We start from the raw sequence: 13,679 nt of genomic DNA on the forward strand, positions 1-13,679 counted from the left end.
GATATTGAGAGCACACGGGAGAAGACTACTCTTTGAAATGAAACGCACCCCATAGTCCAAGTCGCTTTACAATGACGCAGTAGCGCAAAACAAGAAGGTTTATTCGTTTTGTCCAGTGATCCCTGGTCCAGAATGACGCAACGGGGCGGCCGTCTGCCTCAAAACCTAACGGGCACCGCAGGGCGGCCCTGGAATATTTTCGATATGGACTAGTTAGACAGACGCTGTGAGGAAATAAGAAATGATTATCGTTATCGCTCGGCAACTATTTGTGCCTTTCAATGCGACTGTTTTCAGTTTGTAAACAAACCAAACCAGGCGGACTCTGTTGTGAAAATGAAAGTTAGGGAAACCCGTCGAGACTGAGAGCATTCACTAATTTGCTCTGCGCCTACGATAGCTAGCCAGCTTGCTAGCTAACAACAGATGGGTTTGTGGTGCCAGTATTGCTGCCCTGCTAGTCAAGTACTGTGGGAGTGAACGGAACGGAGGGAACGATTGGGTAAAGGCGGAAGACGGAGCATCAGAAGACCGTAGCTAAGATGTTTGGAGGATACTGTAGTTGCGACAGCTGTTCGTGCAGGTTGGTAATAAAAGCCATTACTCACATACACTCACGTATAAGATATTTGTATAAATACAAACGCTTACATTCCATACTTTTATATTCTTCGTCCCATCCCCCAAAACGTAGCTAGCTAGCGAGCTAACCAGCGAAAATAATCTGTCCCCATTGCAAATTTACCCACAAGTGAGAACTAGCCATTCTCCTTGTTCTTATGTATTGCTACTGTACCAAGTTTATTTTCAGTTCATGCATACTACTGTTTAGTAAAGCACAACACAGTGACACAATGAGATGACATCAAAAACAATGTTCCAATTGCCTAGAGGAGGTACAGGAATGTACCAAATACCAGGCTCTAGTTATTTTATCAGTTTATAAGGTGTATAGAATCAAACTCAAATGAACTTTTTAGTGACGTGCATGTGCCTTCATGCAATTATTATAATACCTCTATTTAACAGGATTCTCGGATAAGCACACCTACAAGTCTTGGATACCAGACGCCATCTGCATGGAGCAAGTCTTGATTCACAATTCAGACTTCAGAAAATAGAAACCGCGTCCGACCGTCACACGCTAAACCCACAGAGAGGCACTGCCGTTGACTCAGGATGGCGAGCAGAAGGAAGTCCACCACGCCTTGCATGGTGCCCCCTCAGGAGCACGTGGACTCCGACCCCGACATGGAAGTCGTCGCCGAGGGAACGGAGGAGGGGGAGGAGGGCTCGGACTCGGTGCTCTCCCCCGAGCACAAGCCCGGCGAGGACGCCAGGCAGGCGCTGGACCACTACATCAACACCATGGACTCCAGCACGGCGGAGGGAGGCTACGAGTGCAAGTACTGCAGCTTCCAGACGTCCGAGCTCAACCTGTTCACGCTGCACGTCGACAACGAGCACCCCGACGTCGTCCTGAACTCGTCCTACGTGTGCGTGGAGTGCGACTTCCACACCAAGCGCTACGACGCGCTCCTGGAGCACAACGCCCGGCACCACCCGGGCGAGGACAACTTCACGCGCACCATGGTGAAGCGCAACAACCAGACCATCTTCGAGCAGACGGTCAACGACCTGACGTTCGACGGCAGCTTTGTGAAGGTGGAGGACGAGGAGGAGACCTCGTGCAAGGGGATCGCCCTCAGCAAAACCCCCATCATGAGGATCAAGAGCAAAGCCGAACCCAAGAAGTTCGCGGCGGCTCAGCACAAGATGGCCGCCGACGTCATCAAAGTGGAGAGCGACGAGGAGCAGGAAATCACGGAGGCCGTGGCTGCCGCCGCCCCGGTCGTCTTGGCGACGGCTCCTAGGGTTGTGTCCGTGTCGTCCCCGACCGCCGTGCACCACGTCCAGCCGGTCCAACAAAGCATCATGGTCAACAGCCCCAACGTGCTCCAGATCAAGAGCAGCTCCAACTCGGCACACATGCTGCCTCCAGGCACCCTGGCCCAGGTCCTGTCTGCCCTCCAGAACCAGCAGAACCACCAGGCCCAGACCCACACCCACCAGCTCCTCATCCCGCTCAGCAGCATCCCCACATACAACGCAGCCATGGACAACAACGTCCTCCTGGTGAGCGCCTACAATCGCTTCCCCTACCCCTCCGTGTCCGAGATCATGGGGCTCTCGGCCCAGACCAAGTTCAGCGAGGAGCAGGTCAAGGTGTGGTTCTCGGCCCAGAGGCTGAAGCACGGGGTGAGCTGGACCCCCGAGGAGGTGGAGGAGGCCAGGAAGAAGAAGTTTAACGGCACTGTCCAGGCCGTTCCCCAGACCATCACCGTGATCCCGGCCAACCTCGCCACCACCGCTAACGGGCTGCAGTCCATCTTCCAGACATGCCAGATTGTCGGACAGCCTGGGCTTGTCCTGACCCAGGTAGGAGGGGGGAGTTCGGTCCCTGTGGCCTCCCCCATCACGCTGACCGTAGCCGGGGTGCCCAGCCAGCAGGCCAAGACCGCCGAAACAACAGCCACTTCCGAGACTGCCACTCACAGTCCTGACCCGCAGGGGACCAAACCTAAGAAGTCCAAGGAGCAGCTCGCCGAGCTCAAGGCCAGCTACACGCGGAGGCAGTTTGCCACGGAGGCGGAGATCTCGCGCCTCATGCGCGTGACCAACCTCACCAAGAGAGCAATAAAGAAGTGGTTTAGCGACACGCGCTACAACCAGCGCAACTCCAAAGACCACCACGGCGCTCCGCTAAGCGACGCGTCCCTCGCGGCCACCCTGGCCGCCGACTACAGCAACCTCCTCGACGAGGGCGGCCTGCCCTCGGCCCCCCACGCCACCATCGTCATCGACTCCAGCGACGACACCAGCGACTCCTCCCCGACCTCCGCCGGCCTCGCGTCCAGCGACCCCAGGGTCAAGTTCAGACACGCCTTCCCTGACTTCACACCGCAGAAGTTCAAGGAGAAGACGCCCGAGCAGCTGCTGGTCCTGGAGGCCAGCTACCAGACGTCCGACACGCCCTCGGACGAAGAGCTGAGCCGGCTGAGGTCCGAGACCAAGCTGACCCGGCGGGAGGTGGACGCCTGGTTCACCGAGCGGAGGAAGACGCCGGCCGACCACAAAGACGCCGTCGCCGACCTCAAGACGGACGGCGAGGCCGGCGAGAAAGCCAGGGCGGCCTCGTCCGGTCAGGACGCTCCGAGTGGAGCCCACACGCCGCCCGCCAACAGGAAGATCGTGAAGAAGACCCCGGAGCAGCTCCACGTGCTGAAGAGCGCCTTCGTCCGAACGCAGTGGCCCACCGCGGAGGAGTACGACAAGATGGCCGCAGAGACGGGCCTCCCCCGCACCTACATCGTCAACTGGTTCGGGGACACGCGCTACGCCTGCAAGAACAGCCACCTGAAGTGGTACTACCTGTACCAGAGCGGCAAGGCGGACGAGCCCATGAATGGGGGTGGGAAGCACAAGAAACCCAGGAAACGTTTCCGCGGGTGGTCCCGGAGGTCCCGGAGGCCGTACCCCTGCAAGCGCCCGTTCCCCGCCATCGAGGCCAAGAAGGGGCAGGAGTTCCTGAGGGAGCACTATTTGAAACACAAGGTGCTGAACGAGAAGGACCTGGATGACCTGGTGTCCAAGTCGAGCATGAGCTACCAGCAGGTGAGGGACTGGTTCTCGGAGGTCATCGGGCGGGTGGAGAAGGGGATGGAGCCCTTCAGCGAGGCGGAGAAGGAGGTGGTGGAGAGGCAGGCGGAAAGCGAGGGAGAGATGGAAGTGAAGGAACAAGGGGAGGAGGGAAGTGATGAAGAAGTTCCCCATGACGACGAGGAGGAGGAGGATGATGATAATGATGAGCACCATGGAGAGGAACGCAATGATGATGATGATGATAACGATGATGAACACCAACACGATGGCGACCATCTGGATCAAGATGGGGGTGATGATGATGATGATGATAATAACAACGATGATAATGACGATGATGATGATGGAAAGCAAAAAGAGCAGAAGATGGAAAGAGAAGCCAGTAACGGCGAACCCACAGAAGTGCAGCCTCAACCAGTCAGCCCACCAGAGAGAGCAGAAGAGCAGTGACGGAGGAATGGAGGTGAGGAATGGAGATATGAAAGTGACCGATCGACGAGATCGAAGGGTGAGGAGAAGGTGAGGGTCGGAGAGCTTTAGGTGAGGGGGATGGAGTGGAGCGGTGCAGAAAAGAAGCTGAAGGGATGGATGTGAGAGATGGAGGGAAGGTGGCGAGTCGTGAGGAGAAGGAGGCAAAGGGTTAGTGTGTAAAAGAGAGGAGGTGATGGGCAGAGGAGAGATGCAGAGAAGGAGGTAAGGGGATGGTGTTAAGGGGATTGGGGGTGAGGAGAAGAAGTTCATAGGTGAGAGATCCAGGGAAGTTGGGAAGGAGAAGGAGGTAAGTGATGAGCTGGTCAAAGTGATTGATGGAGTAGAATACGGGCATTAGAATGGATCTATGATGCAGGAATATTCGACCTATTTTAGTTTTCTCTCTATTCCAGCCGAGTTCTTGTGTGCTGGGCGGTGACAAGATGAAGGACGTGGATGATACTCCAGGGGTTTGGTGGGAAACCTCAAGGACCAACAACACAAACAAGCAAAGGATGTATAGTATGCCAAATAAATTCACCAAGGGATGAAATATCATGTTTTACCTGGGCTCTGTTAAATAAAAAACGAGGCGTTTGGTCTTCTGGGACATTTTTACAGCAACGTTTTACCAGTACCTTGCTTCTTTCCAGCAGGTCCGACACATTTCTATGAGGTAAAACCTCTTGTTTGTTTTCCTTGAAGGTTATACAATAACTTTACAACCTTTGTAGATCATGAAAATGTATCCGGGTTGAAAAGACAGACCTGTGTTCCAAATGTTGTGTTTTTTACTTCCTGATGAATTGGTTTTGGAAAACACTCAGTTTTTGTGAATAATACTTAAAATCTGTGCCATTTGTTTTAACTTGCATTTTAAACTGAACCAGTGCTGGAACTTTGCGTAATTGTTTTTTAGAAGTATGTATTCAAGACAGGGTTCGAAATGACCTATGACTCTTGGGGGGGTCCCCAAACATGTAATTATTAAAAATTCTGAAGACTAGTTTGCTATCTTATCTCTTTTCCACTTTTTAGACTTATGTTGGATTTTGAACATTTTGAACAATACCCTACCTGTATTTTCACTCCTGGAGATGTGGCTACGTCAAGCCGTACTGATGTTGTGTGACCCCCCCCCCCCCCCCAAACAAAAAAGTGCTGGGGGGGTCCCTATAGACTTATACAGGGTCTCGGACCCCCCCAGCCCCACCTCATTTCGAACCCTGATTCAAGTTCTTTGTTAGTTGGCTGAGGAGAAGGTTGGTGGGAGGTGGGTGGTGCTTCATCGTGGTATTCTACTTGGTTTGTCATGCTGTTGGGCTTGGTTTCTCTTTGTAATGGCTTTGCAAACAACACAGGCACATGACCTGTCCTTCAGGAACTATAGAATATAAATTACCTCAGTCATTTAAGCTATAAATCGAAAATAGAGACACTTCATTTTAAATGGGTTTAAAAGAAAGGAAAAAAAAAAAATGCATGATACTGGTTCTGTCAATATCTTTCAAATTGCAGTTGTTTTTTCTTTCAAAGAAAAATGGAAAACACTTGTCATTTGTTGTTTTTACTCAAATACGGGTTGTCAGAATCTTTCAGGTGTTCAAAACCTTTCTAGGGAGCAGAAATCACACAAGCACTTGGCTTGGTGTCTCGTTAACGAGAGCCAATAAACTTTGTCATACTGTAAAGACGCTTCTTTCCTCTTTCAGTTTCCTCTGCAGTAAACAAAAAATGCTTTTCTAATTGCCTGTAAAACCCAATCAGAGAGACTTCTCAGATTAGTTGTTTTTGTATGATTTCAGTGACGAGAGAGAGCTTGGTTGAATGCTGTATGATGACAAGCCTTTTTGTTTGCTTTACTTAATTGCTGTATTAATAATGGATAGTTTTGAGTAGTTTTATTTATTTGACCTTTTCTTTCATGAAATCTTTTGTCTGCCAGCAAAAAATAAACTGACAAATATAGCTTTTTCTTGTGATAGACCTATACTTCTAAACACTATTTTAACTGTAACCCCTAATTACCTTACCATTAGACCACATTAGCACGCTGAAGCTGCCATGTTTTACCACCTTATTGGGAGACCACATTGGTTCAGGTTTTGGATTTCTTGTCCCAGTTCTCTTATTTTCCCCACCAGGTGGCGCCAAATGCTTTGTTATGGGTCTTCCAACACAACAGACCAACAAGCTGGTTGGTGGTTGGATAGTGTGCAGCCATGTAGCCTAATTCTTTGAAATGATAATGGTGACAGGCAGTTGTTTGGTCGATAACCAAGATGGATAGTGTGATGAATGAGCATCAAAGAGGAAGTCATTGTTGTTTTTACCTCAAATTAGACACATGGGAAAACATTTTCATATGAGTAGTATACATATAGTATACTAAACTGTAGTCCATTGCAAATTGTGCATTCGGTTTTCAGGTAGGTATGCCGTAATTCTTGACATGATACACGAGAAACCTGAGTGAGAAAATGGCCTGTTTGATTTCCCTTTAGTGAAGTGCAGTGAGGTTTTTATTCAGCCCAACAAATGATTCACACAACTCACCTGAGCTGTAGACCAAACCTGACAACCACAGTCTTTACTCTGGGAGAAACCGTTTCCTTTTGATTTCTGATTGAAACCAGAGATGGTCTGACTGGAGGCCATTAAAGAGTTAACTCCAGAAATATCTGTCTGAATCAGGGGTGTGACTAGAGATGGTCTCTATCCTAATCAGAGGGACGGAGAGATCGAAAGAAAGACATCAAGAAAGAGGGAGGAGGTGAAGGGATAGAGTCCGGGACAGTCAAATGAGGACAAGGAAAAGAGAAGGAGACCCTTTCTCTACTGACCCACTTTCTCCTTCCCTTCTTCCCACACACAGACAGACAGTAGATTAGTTATGTATGGCGGTGTGGAACAGAGCTGATGTTTATGGTGAAACACTCCAGCCTTGGCAGTCACTGTAGCCAACTGGAGTTTTAACCGAGATTACGCAGTGGAGGACGAGGGAGGGAGGGAGGGAGGGAGGGAGGGAGGGACGGACGGAGGGAGGGAAGGAGGGAAGGAGGGAGGGAGGGAGGGAGGGAGGGAGGGAGGGAGGGAGGGAGGGAGGGAGGGAGGGAGGGAGGGAGGGAGGGAGGGAGGGAGGGAGGGAGGGAGGGAGGGAGGGAGGGAGGGAGGGAGGGAGGGAGGGAGGGAGGGAGGGAGCTTGGTCTGTCTGGTGCTCACTGGGTCATGCTGAGGACGTCTCTCCCATACTTCCATCCCTTCCTCTTCTCTCTGTCCTCCTCTTCCCTCTTCTCTCTTTCCTCCTCTTGCGTACTCGCTTCCTCTCCCCTACTCTCCCCTACTCTCTCTCTCTTCCTCTCCCCTTCTCTTTCTCCCCTCATTCTCCCACATGTCTGTTACTGCAGCCTGAGGTCCCTGCACACTGCATCGACCTACATATCACGCCTGCCTGCCTGCCTGCCTGCCTGCCTGCCTGCCTGCCTGCCTGCCTGCCTGCCTGCCTGCCTGCCTGCCTGCCTGCCTGCCTGCCTGCCTGCCTGCCTGCCTGCCTGCCTGCCTGCCTATCTCTCTCTCTCTCTCTCTCTCTCTCTCTCTCTCTCTCTCTCTCTCTCTCTCTCTCTCTCTCTCTCTCTCTCTCTCTCTCTCTCTCTCTCTTTCTCTCTCTCTCTGTCCTCACTATCTCTGTCCTCGCTATCTCTGTCCTGTATCAAGCTATCCTATCAAAATCAGTTTGACCTATTTATTTATCTCCATATATATTTGTTCTGTCTATCTAATCTATCTCCATCTAATCTGTCTATATGAACAGGCAGGCAGCAGTCAGCCAGAGCCCTCCTCCCAGGCTGAACCCCCTCAGAGTGAGCAGCAGGAGGAGCCGGGACAGTGCAGTGAGGACAGGGCTGGGAAGCCCCTCCCCCTCCACACTGTGTCCTGCTTTCAACCCAGACCACCACATCAACCTTCAGACTAGCATGGCTGCTCCCATACCATCAACACTGCCAGTTATCAGGTCAGCCGACGCACGCACACACACACCCACAAAGCTACACATGAACACACACACTAAGCTACATGTGCACAGACATGGAGAGGCTGTAACACACACCCAGACAGACAGGGACAGACAACGGACGCACAGCTGAACATAGAAACAGTCATAGAGACACTCTTAACACGTACAAAACATACACTCACACATGATTATGTCTCACTCCCGTCAGACATAATCCAATCTGTCATCTCTTATTTTCTGGTGATGGATTTGGCTTCTCTTTTGGAGTGTGAAAATGGGGTATGGTCCAGGAGAGAGAGAGAGAGCTTGGTTGGCTGTAGGGTCCTGGGGAGAGAGAGAGATTGGTATGCTCAGCTCAACAGGACAGGGTCTTTGTATGCTGACTGCAATGAACTAAACCCTGTGTATGAACATTGGTCTGGGCCTGAGGCTTAAAACTCAGCAATACACTCTCTCTCTACCTCCCTTTTTTTCGCCACCCTGTCCCTCTCCGTCTGTCTCTCTATCCCTCCCTTTTCACTCTCTGTGTGTCTATCCTTTTTTCCCTGTATCTTCTCGTCTCTGTCTTGCTCCCTCCCATCACTATCTCTCCCTTTCTCCCCTACCTGTCCGCCTTTCCCTCCCACAGGCCCTCTCCATTTCTCTCCATCTCTCTTTTTCTCTCTCTCCTCAATCTTCTCTCTCTCTGCCTCCATCTGAAAAGAGGTCCGTTGCACAATTGCATTGAATCTATTGAGGTCCTGCCTGTACAAAGACTGTATTCAAGGCAGTGTGCTATTTTTCAGCCGCAGACTGAGACAGGCTTGTTTAAAATCACACTAGCCGTCTGCTGATCTGAGGAAAGTATTGTTCCTCTGAGTATCACTTTACAGCCTGAACCTAAAGCCCTGTTCCTGGTCCCGGTCCTTACAAGTCAGATCTGAAGGCCAGTGACTTAGTTTGACTTTAAAAAGAGAATAAAGTAGCCAAGTTATCTTGAGGAAGTCAATGTTTGCAGAGGATGTTTTGAATAATGGTTTGAGGTCAGCTAGCAGTAAGTCATCATCTTTCTTCATATTCAAAGACCATTAAGAGCCATCTTACAACATTATTACTTGAAATGTGTCCAGAATGATATTAAAACAAACAATGTTCTGACATAAGGAGGGCTATTTTTGATCAGGCGTTGCAATTGATGTTTTATCATATCATCCATTTCTGAGAAAAGGTAATCTCTGGATATTGTGTTTATTTATGTGACCAGGCCATGACCCCACCGTGTGACATCAACAATTACACCATCATTGAGCAGGAAATTCCCTGTCAGGGCTTTCCTCTCTCCTTATCTCCTGTCTCTCTCTCTCCTTTTTTTATATGTCCTCATCTCTCCTTCTCTCCTCTCCTCATCCATCCTCTCCTTTTCTCCCCGTCTCTCCTTCTCTATTCTCCTCATCTGTCGTTCTCTCCTCATCCATCCTCTCCTCTCCCTTTTCCCTCATCTCTCCTTCTCTCCTCTCCTCATCCATCATCTCTTCCCCTTTTCTCCCCGTCTCCCCTTCTCTACTATCCTCATCTCCTCTGTCCGTCTCTCCTCTCCTAATCTCTCCTCTCTCCTAATCTCCTATGCTCATCTCTCCTCTCTCCTTCTCTGCTCTCCTCATTTGTCCATATCTCCTCTGTCCTCTTCCCGTCTCCACTCTCCTTCTCTCCTCTCCTGATCTCTTTTGTCCTTTCCTCGTCCCATCTCCCCTGTTACCTTTTCTCTTTTTCTCGTCTCATCTCTCCTTATCTTCTATCCTACAGAGAGCCAACCTGACCTTCTAAACCAAGACTCAGTCCACAGACCTTTTAAGAATTGTTTCCCCTTGTTTTTTTTGGTGCTGCTGATCTGCCGCAATTTTACATAACATATTAGGATATTATTACATAATGTATTGCGTAGGAGACATAATTGGAGGGTTAGGCAGTGCCCCCGCCCCCCTCCCCCCGACACATGCACACACACGCAAACACACACACGCACGCACCACTTTCGGCCTCCACGGACACTGAATCATTGTCTATATACAGAACAGAGATTCACGTTGGCGCACTAATACGTAGATCCAGAGGGGTTTCAGATCTGACATACAGACTGTCTGATCCGGTCCTATTCAGGACTCCCAGCAGCATCTGCATGTCCCGCGTGTGAAGTCCTCACAGGCCTCTCTGGAGGAGGACCGCAGCCAGACCACTGCCAGGCGTGCGAGTCGGCGACGTCAACATGACGAGCTACATAATATGCTGATGTCACATGACCTGAATAAGCTCTATAGTGAATTTGAGAGGTTCCGCACGTACAGATTCCAAGTCCTCTGCGACACCATACTTCGGATAGGAAACTCTTTCGCAAACTCATTCTCATAATGAATAAATTGTTATATATCCAATGTTGTGTAATTATATTGTATATATATATATATATATATATATATACATAGTAGGTGTATCACATGATTTAAGTAGTATGTTATTTATAGTGTGTTTAGTCTGTGTAGCTGTGTATGTTAAGATACCAGTGGGATGTAACTGTCAGTCTCTCTCTCTCTCTCTGTCTCTCTCTCTCTCTCTCTCTCTCTCTCTCTCTCTCTCACACTCTGTCACACGGAGGCACACATAAACACCCTTGTAGTATATAGACACACACATATTTCACAGACAGTGCACAGGAAGCGCAGTGCGTGCACAGTAATCTGGGTCACAGCTGACATGGACGCGTGCTGTGCCAGTGCAGACGTTTTAATCACGGACGTCCTAACCTCCCTAAATACCTCCGTTCTCCGTAAGCCCCCGTCAGAGTGTTCTCTGAACACTTTGGGGTTTATTCCAGTGCGACTGCGGTGCTCGGAGGCTTAGATGTATAGCCTGGTTCCGGCCTCACGCGACCCTGAGAAGCCCCAGTTGGCTTCAGCAACGCAAATGTGTGTCGCCTCCTCAAACAGCCAGCTGGCAGTCTTTTCCCGTGCAGGGTCCACCTGAAGAGCTGAGAGAAGGTTCGATTGAATGTTAGATGTATGTACGATGTCAGTGTTAGGTGATGGAAACCTGTTTTTCTCTAACCCTAACCCTCTGCCAAGGAGGTTGAGAGGTGAGGGATGGGCGGGGTGGCCGGTTGAGTGATGGGGGCATAGTGGACTTGTGTGGACGAGGGTCTTGGACGGGTGTGGAGGTGGTGGTATGGAGGTCAGGGGTAGAGACGTGGAGGGTTAGGGGTAGAGACGTGGAGGGTCAGGGGTAGAGACGTGGAGGGTTAGGGGTAGAGACGTGGAGGGTCAGGGGTAGAGACGTGGAGGGTCAGGGGTAGAGACGTGGAGGGTTAGGGGTAGAGACGTGGAGGGTTAGGGGTAGAGACGTGGAGGGTTAGGGGTAGAGACGTGGAGGGTCAGGGGTAGAGACGTGGAGGGTCAGGGGTAGAGACGTGGAGGGTTAGGGGTAGAGACGTGGAGGGTTAGGGTTAGAGACGTGGAGGGTTTGGGGTAGAGACGTGGAGGGTTAGGGTTAGAGACGTGGAGGGTTTGGGGTAGAGACGTAGAGGGTTAGGGGTAGAGACGTGGAGGGTTAGGGGTAGAGACGTGGAGGGTTAGGGGTAGAGACGTGGAGGGTCAGGGGTAGAGACGTGGAGGGTTAGGGGTAGAGACGTGGAGGGTCAGGGGTAAAGACGTGGAGGGTTAGGGGTAGAGACGTGGAGGGTTAGGGGTAGAGACGTGGAGGGTTAGGGTTAGAGACGTGGAGGGTTTGGGGAAGAGACGTAGAGGGTTAGGGGTAGAGACGTGGAGGGTTAGGGGTAGAGACGTGGAGGGTCAGGGGTAGAGACGTGGAGGGTCAGGGGTAGAGACGTGGAGGGTTAGAGGTAGAGACGTGGAAGGTCAGGGGTAGAGACGTGGAGGGTCAGGGGTAGAGACGTGGAGGGTCAGGGGTAGAGACGTGGGGGGTTAGGGGTAGAGACGTGGAGGGTTAGGGGTAGAGACGTGGAGGGTTAGAGAGCTGGAGGGGCAGAGAGGATGAGGATGAGGGGTGATAGGGGTGGAGAGTTGGAAGAGGCCAGGGGGTGAAGGGGCATTAGAGGTGTCTTATTCAGGTGTACCTGGCCCCTCCCCTGTAGTCACACAGGCATTCCAGCTTTCTTTGGCTTTTAAAGGAACAGTGTGTCATAAAAGAAATGCTTTGAGACCGTGTAATTATGATCCTTCCTCCATCTACCACCCATGAATGCTGATTTTAGATACTGAAGATCTGAAGCTCATGGAGGACAATATGAATGAGTATGAAAGAATGACTGAGAGATTTCACAACCGGCCTCAAAAATCTGTGACAAAAGGAAGACCACACGCAGTCTTTAACTAATGCTAAATATGTTTCATTAGAGAAGATGAGCGGAACAATAGATAAGGGTGTGTCGGTTAGTAGTTCAGTATGTTTGCAATGTTTTCGAGTTTGAAACGCAAAGTTTAAACAAAGAACAACATCCTTGGACCCAGGGGCGTAGCCCGGACATTATTTCTGAGGGGCCAGCTCTTGCCAGTCTTTTATTTGGGGTAGCACTTGATAAAAAAAAAACTATTTTAAAACTCACACACTGCATCACTCAGAGCAGCAGTTTTCTAACGGTATCCAGTGTTTAGCTGCTGGTTTCCATTGAAGCGCTGTCAGAATGCAGGTACATTGGTTTGTGTCTGGCGCTGTTGATGGGGGCGTGGCCCAACATGTTGCGAATATGGGGTTGTAGCATAAGTGACAAATGACAATATAATACGACTTTATTAAAAAAGACTAATGCATTTATTTCAGCTTTATACCGTTTCTGTTCAAGAGGTTTTTTGTTGTTGTCGTTGTGATGTTGGGGGGGGGGGGCAGCAGGGTGGCCATTCTCTGACCAATGGTGGCCGTGGTCACCCCTGGCCACCACGTGGCTACGCCCCTGATTGGACCGGTCAGAGGAAGAGAGTGAGAGAACGTTGCAGGTGTTTAATATCAAGACCATCAAGGTCAACTCCACCCACAAACCTCCTGCAGCATGGAGGAACAAAGGGACAGAGGCGCGGTGGGTCCTTAAAGTGCTCCAGAACCTAAGTCCAACTTGAATGGGAGTCAATGGGAGGATGACCAGAGTCACGGTGGGTCCTTAAAGTGCTCCAGAACCTAAGTCCAACTTGAATGGGAGTCAATGGGAGGATGACCAGAGTCACGGTGGGTCCTTAAAGTGCTCCAGAACCTAAGTCCAACTTGAATGGGAGTCAATGGGTGTGGGAACACAGCCAACGAAATAGCACCAACCCCAAGGCCGTCACAATGAATATGGATTGAGTGTGAAAGGATGAAGTGAATGAACTATGAATACATTCCAATGACTAAAATGTACATGAATGAGATACCTAGTAGTTCAAATTAGCGCATGTGAATGAATGTGAACAAGTGAATGACTGAGAATGAACGAGTGATGAATGTGGCCATCTCCGAGTGTTGCAGAAGACTACCTTGCCAGAGTCTGGATCTTTGGCTCCATGAACCCCAG

The 13,679-nt window shown here is 50.3% G+C and overlaps 1 protein-coding gene across 1 annotated transcript; it reads left to right on the plus strand.

The window, feature by feature from the left end:
• The first annotated feature begins 148 nt into the window (after nt 1–148).
• LOC146294991 (zinc fingers and homeoboxes protein 1-like) lies at nt 149–6,103 on the plus strand. The gene is made up of 3 exons (XM_084695654.1): nt 149–583; nt 1,030–4,126; nt 4,548–6,103. The coding sequence occupies exon 2, from the start codon at nt 1,180–1,182 to the stop codon at nt 4,111–4,113; it is 2,934 nt and encodes a 977-aa protein (XP_084551780.1). The 5' UTR covers nt 149–583; nt 1,030–1,179; the 3' UTR covers nt 4,114–4,126; nt 4,548–6,103.
• Nucleotides 6,104–13,679: the final 7,576 nt, after the last annotated feature.

This window comes from Hypomesus nipponensis, chromosome 4 (genome assembly GCF_054491055.1).
Source record: "Hypomesus nipponensis isolate SF chromosome 4, ASM5449105v1, whole genome shotgun sequence".
In the NCBI taxonomy this organism is placed as follows: Eukaryota; Metazoa; Chordata; class Actinopteri; order Osmeriformes; family Osmeridae; genus Hypomesus; species Hypomesus nipponensis.